The following is an 11,450-nucleotide window of genomic DNA, read 5'->3' on the forward strand; positions in this document are numbered from 1 at the left end:
GATCAGATGAATCCGGAGTTTTCCGGTCGTTTGGAGAAATTGCAGTTTTAAACTGTTATGCGCGTCGTAGGCACGCTTCCCCAAACTCACTAATTTTTGTCAAATTTCATCAAAAATCATGTTTCCTTGTGCCATATACCATTTATAACTTGTATTTAAAACCTAGAGCTCAAAACTCAATCGGCACGCTTTACGGTGCAACTGTACTGCAATATTTTTACCCGGTAAAAACCTTATTCATTGAATTTTCCAAAACTTGCCTAACCACTCAATTTTTCGTTCTGAATCCATTTCCAGGGTTATTTTTATCATTTAAGACCTTCTACTCAATTTTAGCTTCCTAGGGTTGCGTGTTTGGCTAATTACTGTTTTACCCTTCCTTTGTATTTTGACCTAATTTTCAGGATTTTCGCTAATCCTTCCCTTTAATCCACGTTTAATATATTAATACATGTTTTAGAAATGCGAGGTGTTATACTTGTGACGTTAGTGACTCAGCTAACTAATGGTCTACCTGTGCTCCGTTAGTTGGGTCGTCAGATGCCAACTAACAGAAGGACAAACATTGCACTTTTTTTCAAATATTAGGGACTAAAACGAGCCTTTTTTATTGTTGGGGACTAAAATGGGCCTCGTGAAAATTTTCAGGGACGAAAAAGGGTATTTACTCTTTAAAAAATGAAAACAATGTTTGAACAGTACTGACCATTACTTTTTTTTGGTGGGTAAAATAAAAGTACTACACAATACTTTATTAAGGCCAACTTCTTATTAGAAATCCTAATTGGGAATTTGGGATCTAACTACAATATATTCTCATTCCTTAAGAATGGTATTTTCAGTTTGACCCAAGTAAGGTATTCCTAGCATATCACATTCAAACTTAAAGAGTTGAATGCCTACAAAAGTATGACAGAAAATGAATTTTCAATATGGGTATTTAGAATATATGCATTGTGCAATTTAAGAAATGCTAACTGAAAAGTTAACAAAGAGTGCAACCATTGGCAAAGATTGTTGCAACTTGCAACTTCCGTACAACAACCCTCATTAGTAAAATACGAAAAAGAAATTAATTAGGTGTTTAATTAGATTAAATACGTATTTAATTAAATCATGAGAGATGAAATTATTTAATTAAGATTATAATTTATAAGATGCTTTAGGTTATGTTAAATATGTTAATAAGATTCAAAAATAATTATTAGATACCAATAAGCCAGATGTAAGCAATAAGATGCATGAAGTCCATCACAAAAGATAGTCAGTAGTTATGGCACCTCAGATTTGGTCATCTTGGATTCACTGACCTGAAGCTATTGTCAAAGGCAAAGATGGTGAGCAGATTGTCACAAATAAATCATCCAGATCAATTGTGTGAAAGCTGCATGAAAGGAAAGCAACACAGACAAAGCTTTGAAGTTGGAAAATCATGGAGAGCTAGAAGCAATGTTGTTAAGATCGAGATCTTACCTAAGATCGTGAGGGGATAAAAAAATTGTAAATCTTAAAATCGACACGGATCGTAAGATCGTACCAGTGCATATAAAATATTAAAATTATATGAATAATAAAATAATTTATGATATAATCATATTATATTAAGCTCTTTTGTTTAAAGTAAAATATAATTTATCACATAATCCTTATTTGGAATAAATATACTATAAAATATAAAAACTAATCGAAGAAAGAATATAACCTTTTATTTTATCCCAAACACCTAATTTAGTAAGCAAGTTTATACTAGAAGATGAAGTAAAAGTAAAGAAAGAAGAAAGTAAAAGAATTTACGGGTCATAATATGTGGCTGTTAGATAATTTAAAAACTCCTAATGAGTGGATGGAGAGCAATCCTAAAGAAAGCCCATCGTAGCAGCTCAAAATCCAAAGGACATTTTTTTTTCCTTATCTTCTCCAGCACTCACTCTCTCTCTCTCTCTCTCCCTTCAAAGTTCAAACAATTCTCTTAATTTTTTTTTAATGATGTTCAAACAATTCTTTTCTTTGTTTTCATCTTTGTTTAATCGATTTTGTATCTCTTACTTCTCTCTTTCAAAGTTCAAATTTGCTAGTAAGTGATTTTTCTCTGTGGATCTCTGACGACTGCCGGTGATGGTGGGCACCTTCCTTTTCTCTCTGGTTGGAGGCTATTTGAGTTCAATCGCAAAAATGGTGGGATCTTACAATCCCATCGATTCCGCGTTCTTGCACGACGATCTCACTCAGTTGAAGAACAAAACGATCCTACACACGATTTGACTCGCAGCAATGGAAAAAAACGTAGAATCGATCGATCCACCGATTTTATACGCGATTTTAATAACATTGGCTAGAAGACCATTGCGGCTGGTTCACTCAGATATTGCTGGTCCATTTGACATTCCATCACTTAGAGGAAACAAATACTATATAACTTTTATTGATGATTTAAGCAGAAAAGTCTGGGTGTATATAACCAAAGAAAAATCACAAGCTCTTGATAAACTCAAAGAATTTAAAGCAATGGCTGAAAAACAAAGTGGTTAATATCTGAAGACACTCAAAACAGATAGAGGAGGTGAATATACTTCCAAATTGTTTGATGAATTTTGCAGACAGCATAGAATAATTCATCAATTGATAACTGCCTACACTCCACAACAAAGTGGCATTGCAGGAAGAAAGAATCGTACAATTTTTAACATGGCGAGGAGCATGCTAAAGGAAAAGCAACTGCCAAGAACATTTTGGGCTGAAGCTGTTCAATGTGTTGCCTATCTACTAAACCAATGTCCAACAAAAAGAGTACAGTTCAAGACTCCAAATGAAGCATGGAATGCCAAGAAACCAAAGTCATCTAAGAATTTTTGGTTACATAGCATATGCCCATATTCTTAATCAAAGGAGAAAGAAACTAGATGATAAAGAAAATAAATGCATTTTCATTGGCTATGACCTTAGGCGTAAAGCATACAGACTCTACAATCCTCTAACCATAAAGGTGCTCATTTCATAAGATGTAGAGTTTGATTAAGCAGATTACTGGAGATGGAGTGATGAAGAAAAGAAAGTGGAAGGTCTACTTTTTAAAGATGATGATGACTCAAAGGATCAAAAAAATGAAGAAAGAAATGAACAAACTCCTCCATCGAGTCTTACTCCAACAACTCCAATAACTACACCATCAACATTAAGAAGCAGTAGCAGCAACAACAATTTAGGGGGAGCACTAACAAAGATGAGAAGCTTAAGTGATATCTATGATGCTACATATCTGTTACAAACTACACTTGATTATTCATTATTTTGTTTAATGTCTGAATGTGATCCGACGATATATGAAGAAGCGGCAGAAGATGAAAAGTGGAAGAAAACCATGAATTATGAAATTGCTGCAATAAAAAGAAATGACACATGAGAGCTCACAACCATGCCTAAAGGTCATAAGCCGATTGGTGTAAAGTGGGTGTACAATACAAAGATCAATCAAGAAGGGAAGGTGGAGAAGTACAAGGCAAGATTGGTGGCTAAAGGTTACAAACAGAAATATAGAGTTCATTATGAAGAGGTGTTTGCACCAGTTGCAAGGATTGACACTATTAGACTTTTTACCGTAGTTGCAGCACAAAAGCAATGGAAGATATATCATATGGATGTAAAGTCAGCTTTCCTCAACGGTTACTTTGAAGAAGAAGTCTATATTAAGTAGCCACCAGGATATGTTTTAAAGAGAGAAGAAGATAAAGTTTATTAGTTGAAGAAGACACTACAAGGATGGAAGCAAGCCCCGCGAGCCTGAAACATAAGAATATATGAGTACTTTCAGAAAAATGGTTCTGTGAAAAGCCTATATGAGCATGCTTTGTACACACAGAAAAAGGAAGATGGAGATATAATGATTATGTGCCTATATGTGGATGATATGATCTTTACTAGAAACAATCCAGGTATGTTTTATAATTTCAAGAAAGCAATGGCTAAAGAGTTTGAAATGAAAGATGTTGGAGAAATGTCTTACTTTCTTGGAGTAGATGTGAAGCAAATTGACGAAGGAATTTTTATGTCACGTAAGAAATATGCAAAAGAAATTTTGAGCAAGTTCAGAATGAAAGATTGTAAGTCGGTCTCCACACCCATAGAAGCAGGAATGAAGTTGAAAGCTGATTTAGATAAGGAGCCAATAAATCCTAAACTATTCAAGAGCCTAGTCGGAAGCTTAAGGTACTTAACTTTTACTCGACCAGATATTATATTTGCAGTTGGCTTAGTTAGCAGATACATGGAGCAACCAAGACAAGATCACTTAAGTGAAGCCAATAAAATTTTGAGATGCATTAAAGGAACTGTTTATTATGGATTGTTGTTTACACACTCTAAAGATTCAAAGTTAGTTGGCTATTCATATAGTGATTATGGTGGAGGCACAAATGATCGAAAAAGCACATTAGGATAAATATTTCACTTTGGCTCAACAATATTTTCATGGTCATCCAAGAAACAACAAATTGTTGTCCTTTCATCAAGTGAAGCAGAATATATGGCTGCAGCAGCATGCACAAGTAAAGCAATTTGGTTGAAGAATATCTTGAATGAGTTGCATCAAAAGCAGGAAGGTCCAGTCACTATATATGTGGACAACAAGTCAGCAATATCACTTGCAGAGAATCCAGTCTCTCATAGCCACAACAAGCATATTGAATCAAAGTATCATTTTATTTGGGAGCAAGTTAAAAACAAAGTTATGAAATTAGTCTACTGTAGAAATGAAGAGAAACTTGCAGATATTTTTACAAAGCCATTGAAGACAAATATATTCCACAAACTCAAAGATATGATTGGTATGCAAAGGGGAGTGTTAGAAGACAAACCCTATTTTGCTTTGTCCATTAACTTTAAATGATTGTGGTTGCAACTATAAAGTGGAAGACAAACTAAAAACTCAACGATAATGTGATTTGTACAGGCTATTATTCAACTAAAGATAAGAATAATTTGGATGGTGGGGTGACAAAAGAAAAGAAAGGGAGCTGGACATATATGTGGAAGGTAGACTGCTGGACAATTATGTAGACATGTATTATTAGATAGTGCTGTGATTATTTTGTTTTAAAATGATAACAGGGCAAGCACTAGTCTGAGTGGGTAATCATTTTCATATAATTGTGTGTGTAGTGTGCTGTATTTTAATATTTAATTATATTTTGTCAGGCCAGAATTTTAACTATCCAAGCTATAAATTGAAGCTCTTGTGTCGTGTCTTAAATATAGAACTGTAAGAGAATAGAAATAAAAAAGAATTCTTTGTGTAGTGTGTCTTAGGTGTAATTGAAGCAATAGAAAAGAAAGAGCAGCAGGTGTTGCGTGAGAGAAAGAAACAAAAATAAGTGTGAAAGTGAAAGTCAGAAAAAGTGTCGTACCAATTATATGTGAGAGAGTGATTGTGAGATTCAATAAAATGTATTTTGTGTTTGTATGTTAGTGAAATTTTAATACAAGAGTTTCTTCTTCATTCTTTATCATCTCTATTAAATTTCCAACATAAAATCACTAAAGTGAGCAGGGGCATGACCATCACCAGGGAGGTCGAGCAAAGTACAGTCATGAGCAATGGAGAACAAAGTACATGAAAGATGGACGATATAATGATTTAAGGAATAAAGGATGTCACCAACCTAATCAAGAACATAGGTAAAATCACTATGCATGTAACCAAGAATACTAGAGTTTTCACTAAGGAGCACGTCATATGGAAGGACCTCTTAATCCGTTTCGAGGAGATATAAAATATTGTCAGGGCTAGGAGCAGCTATACGAGTTCTATGGAGTTCATCAAGGAGGAGCGCAACTATAGAATCAACAGGTGATACTATTTCCCCGAGCACCCTACTCGTATACTGAATATACCCCACATTTCAAAGTCGGACTCATTGGGCATAGACCTTCTGGACCCTCTCTTACTTGGCGTCTTCGAGCATAATCAATTTCGGCTTGGTTTAGACAGCCGAATGACTTGAAGACATATGATGGGAATTTTGATCTCAAAGAATTCATCACTATTTTCTGTTCTACAATGTTGTTATATGGAGAGACAGATTTGTTGTCACGTAGAAATTTTCCCGTTTTCTTGAGGAAGCAAGCTCTGAAGTGGTTCACTATATTTCCAGATAATTCTATTGACTGATAGGCTTATCTAGCTCATCGGTTCACACAATAGTTCGCACACTGCGATGCTCTGCCAAAGACCTCTCATGCTTTGTGTGGAGTAAGACAGAGACTTGGAGAGAGCTTGAGAGAGTATTATGAACGCTTCCAGACAAGTTCATAGATTGGAGACACAAACGTATTTGCTCTTGTTCATCACTGGGCTACAGTAAGGCAGACTCTCCAATTCACTAACAACAAAGAGTCTTACTATAAAATAAAAGCTCTTAGATAGGATTAGGAATTACATAGCTTTGGAGGAGTTCCAGGCTTCACAAAGAGAAATAGAACACGATTTCTGGGAAGCGGTACAAAGCTGCAAGACAGATAAGCCAGCTTCCAAGCCGGCATTTCCGACCTAAATAATCATTACAAAAATAGGTGGCATACCACCCCTTCAAGAACTCGGAGAAGAGCATAATTTTGTTACCATCTTCACCAATAGTAAATTGATCGGAAAAAAAAAAAAAAATTGATCGGAGCCTTCCACATAGTTGAAGATGTCGATCTTATCAAGCCCTTAAAGCTTGACTCCCGAGTTGTTGAAGACGACTTGGTCAACCACATGGCCATGGACCTAGTGACCAAAGTTTTCAATGTTTTCATCCGCCTTCTCCACTATGACCTCCTTATGAAGGGTTTCGACACTCATTTCTAGCTCGGTTACCCGGAGGCCGGCTTCATCGCAGTCCTTCTTTATTTGATCCTTTTCTTGCTGCAAGTTGGCATAATTCTTTTCTACCGCCTTCACTTTTTCTTCGGCAGTACCTTTTTCCTACTAGGCTTGTGAAAGTTGAAGCTTTAGTGCTTTATTTTCTTTGGTGGCTTCTTCCACCTTCTTTTGTAGGGCATCCTGCTCGAAGCCGAATTTGCTTTTCAACTTTTCCAAGACCCGGATGTCATTTAATAATTCATTGTGGTCAATTATATGGAGCAGAGCCATCTCGTAATAGGTGGTAGAGTTGAGCGAATAATCCCTTAATGCCACATATTTCTTAATCAACTCATCTGTGGACATCGGATCCCACTTTTCACGAAGGCCAGTAGTAAAATACAACTTCAGTTTGTCAAAAGATTTCTAAGCATTAGGTCTAGTTGGACCAGAAACTCCTGTCTGAGAGGAAATCTCCCGACTTGATTATGCTTCCTTCTTGGGCAATGTCACCCGAACCTGTTTTCGATGTAGGAGCTTAGCAAAGTCGGTTTGAGAATCAGAATCGACAAAAACTGGTTCCGAAGGAATGGAGCCCGTAACTGACCTAGCCAGAACAGTAAAAGGTAAACCTTGGCCGATGATACGAGAAATCGTGTCTTGAGATACCACAGGGGATTTTGCTAACTTCTTTGTGATAGCTTTCCTCCAGGAAAAGAAATCATCATTCATGGCTTCTTCTACAAAGAAAGATGAACTATTAGTAAGTATAGAGAAAATATCAATGCAAATAATGTCAGTAAAGTACTCACCGAGGGCTACACAAAATGCCTCTAAGGAGGAACCCGCTTCTAGAATCAGGCAAGAGGTTATTGCTACACCCTCTTTAGTCAACTTGGTGTCTTTATTAAAAAACCATTCATTAGTTCGAAGTTTGTCAGCCTCCAGGTTTTTAGAATGGCGAAGGTAAACTTGTGCATAAGGAGTATAATAAGCTCGGTTCCAGGAAAGAGGGAACCAGGGAGAGTGATTTTCATTCAAAAAAAATGGATGAGGGGTTGTAGATGTCGAAGAAGAAGAGCCAGAAGAAATAAAGGCGAAAATCTTGAAATAATCATGCTTAAAATTCTTCAAATTGTCTTCAAATGCGATATACCACCTTAAACTCATACGAGCTTTTATAGAAACCCAACCACGACGATTGCTACCTTTATTCGTAGCATTATAGAACACAACGAATAAACAAAAGAAAACTTTACAAGAGTAGACGAATCCGCAAGCTCGGTATATCAATTCAAAACCGGTAGAAAACATCATCCATTTGAATGAAGTTGAGAAGGTGCCACATTGAGATGTCATAGGACGTCTACTTGGAAGTCGTGAAACGACAACCGAACACCCAAATCAAAAAAAGCATTTATATACAAAGAATGAATGAGTAAGTAGCGTCAACATCTAAAAGAGTGAGCTCACTGAGCATATTTTGAAGAAACTCTGGATTATTTTCATACGACAAACGAAGACCTAAAGCCTTCTTGTCCACCTATTCTAGGCCGGCAAGGTTAGTTGGAGAATCAAATAGGGAAGAAGGAAGGCTACAGTAAGGTCGATTTCTCATGATTTTCCTATTATAAATGGTACTATTCGACTCTTGGTCAAAAGGCGTTCAAATAGATGCTGAACTTCCTAAAGTATATTATTCTATAGGCATAAGGTATAAAGGAACCCTAATCCGCTCAAAACCTGAAATGGGAAACATGGGGCTCTCAATCGATGGCCTAAGCCCTTATCTTCCAAACTATACTCCCTTCTCATTCATTTAAAGAAAGCCAATCGACGAATAAAATCAGACTCGCCTAAAATTCCTCTCACCCTATTGTGACTATCTGTCACACTAGTCTAACAAATAAAAAAATGCAATGTAGTTCGAATCTCACCAACACCATCTGGGAAGGGGCATAAGTACCGTAATCCTTGGACTCGCGCCCGAACTCTGGATTAGTCTCATAGGCGGCTCAAAGAGTCGAACCCGTGGGGATACCGGGGGGTTCTGATTCGTCTCAAAGAGGTAATTAGGATCAGTTTCAAAAAAAAAATGCAATGTACAGAAAGAATGGTAGCAAACTAAAAAGGCGAAAGAAGGATATATAGAAAAGAAGTTACCTAGAGAGATGATGAAAAAAGATTCAACGAAGGATGAATGAGCTAGATGGATGATTTTCCTAAGCGTCTCGAAGAACCGTGGAATTTGGAGAATAATCCCTCAATACGGAAGAGCAACGAGTATACTCGAAAGGAGAAAGAGGTAGAGAATAGAATATAAAGATAATGAAAAGGGAAGAGAAAACACAAAGGGATATGGCTGGTGGCTTTTTGAATTTTGAAATCTCTCAAATGGTTTCGTCTGGAGACAGGGTATGTTCGTTATACCCTTTATGACTCGTTTAGGAATAACTAATTCATGGGGTGGTTGGAATATCACAGGGGGGCTATAACCAATCCGCCGCACGTCATGACTGCATCGAATAAGGTTGCAACATCTGGTGTAACAACACAACTAGAATTTAATATGAAGTGGCTGGTGAAGAAGAGAGGTTTGGGCATGAAGCTTAGAAGTCAGATAAGTGCTGACATTCACACCTTGGAGTATCGACTTACACTACTCCAAGATGGGGGGGGGACACTTATGTTTTAGGTATGATCTCATATTCCGTTATTGGGCCCAGACCCAAGATAAGCTTCCCACCTAGTGATGACTATTCCGGTTAGGGCTTCAGCCCATCAACCTAAGTCTTGGGCATGCATCCAGAGTAGATTGCTCTAGCTTGGGCTAAAACACGTGAGCTCGGGTCAGGGGTCTACACCCACAATCTTACCTCCATTCTCTCGCACCAATGATCACGTCCGGGAAAATTGCTTTATGGGGCACAACCATCACGATAATTGCTCCCCAAGGGCCAATATAAATACTTGAACAATACCCCCCGGGAAAAGGACTTCAGATTGATTACATTCCACAACATATTCAAGCCCCAGAGCTTTCATCACCCCCCAAAATACACACACATGCACTCCTTTGTTGTTTATCCACCGGACCTTGGTTAAGAGGTGCTTGATCCATCAGTACAAGTTATATCTCCCACTTGCTTCGTAGACACAATTACTATCCTATACTCTAGGCATTGGTGTTCATCCCAAAAAAGGAAGTAAATTCAATTGTTACAAATATTAAAAGGGCCATTTGCTATATTTTTTATTATGATTTTAACAATTCAACATTACAATCCTCAATTTACCCCGTCCACGAGATAAATTAATGAAAAGAACTTCTTTTGTATAATGAAAAGAAGTTTGTCTTATGCCTTTTCGGATGCAGTTTTATATAATTATTATAAGTGATTATACGAATTTTTTAATTTTTAACCGCGTTAAAAATGTGATATATTTAAATTAATTTATGGATTAACTTATTTTTCAGATATTCTCTTATAAAGCTTCAAAATAAATATTTTACTCCACAGATCTGGATCCTCTTATGTGAAAATTCACATGATCATGTCATGTGAAGAATCATAACCATATAAAGGTGGATCAATGATAATAAAGGAGAAGAGAAAAAAAATGTTAAAATAAGTAATTACAAAATCATAACCGTTGATTTACCTTTGTATGATTGTGATATTCTCACATTACCATATCATATTTTTTTTTGAGAGGATCCATTTCCTTACTCAACACAAGGTATTTTGGACACTTACATTAACATAAAAATAATGTAATAATAATGTGAAAATATGATTGTTAATAATTTAATCAAGTAAACCAAGTAACTTACGTAACGATAACTCCAAGTCCAGGAATCCATATCCCCTTAATTCAAATGCCTTTAAGAAAAATGTAACAAATAAACTCACACATCGTAGAAACATGTGTTCTAAATTTTTTCTAACCTTACATTAAACGGAAGAATATTACTATATTCGTAAGAATCTTGGAAATATTCAATTAACCAGGCACCCATTGCAAATGACATTATATAAAGTGCACTTTTTATCTTAAAAAAAATCACAATTATTTATGCAAAATTAAATTTATTAATGTTATTTCAAAACTTTACCATAAATAAATCTGCATATAATCCAAAGACTTTATACAGTTATCCTCTTTTTCTATCTCTTCTAATATTATTGAAGGGATTAATGTTTCTCATATTGTATAGCTATAACAAAAATTGAAAAAATATTTCCTTTTAATTGGCGACTATCAAAAAAATCAGAAAAGGCTTCGAGATTGATATTAACCGCATTCAGTATAAGTGGTCCCAATCTCAAAGAAAAAGGGGGTATGGCGAAATTGGTAGACGCTAGAGGTAGGATCCTTTGACACCAATGTCAAATTTGAAATTTGACACTTCAAATAAGAGCCGTTAGATTAAAAAAGATTAATTGTGTCACATGCTTACAAATCAAAGTCGTTGATCTTTTTTCATCTAACGGCTCTCAGATGAGGTGTCAAATTTTAAATTTGACACTGGTGTCAAAGATTCCTGCCCCATATATATATATGTGTGTGTCCTACATGGAGTTATATGAAGAGAAAAAAGAGACAGAAAATA

General features: G+C 36.1%; 1 protein-coding gene across 1 annotated transcript; it reads left to right on the forward strand.

Moving 5' to 3' along the window:
* Positions 1-3,955: 3,955 nt before the first annotated feature.
* LOC133297304 (uncharacterized mitochondrial protein AtMg00810-like) lies at positions 3,956-4,435 on the forward strand. Its single transcript, XM_061496416.1, has one exon. The coding sequence runs from the start codon at positions 3,956-3,958 to the stop codon at positions 4,433-4,435; it is 480 nt and encodes a 159-aa protein (XP_061352400.1).
* The last annotated feature ends 7,015 nt before the right edge of the window (positions 4,436-11,450 follow it).

Source organism: Gastrolobium bilobum, unplaced genomic scaffold (genome assembly GCF_033153095.1).
Source record: "Gastrolobium bilobum isolate Gb01-03AN ecotype WA unplaced genomic scaffold, APGP_CSIRO_Gbil_v1 utg8393, whole genome shotgun sequence".
Taxonomy (NCBI): Eukaryota; Viridiplantae; Streptophyta; class Magnoliopsida; order Fabales; family Fabaceae; genus Gastrolobium; species Gastrolobium bilobum.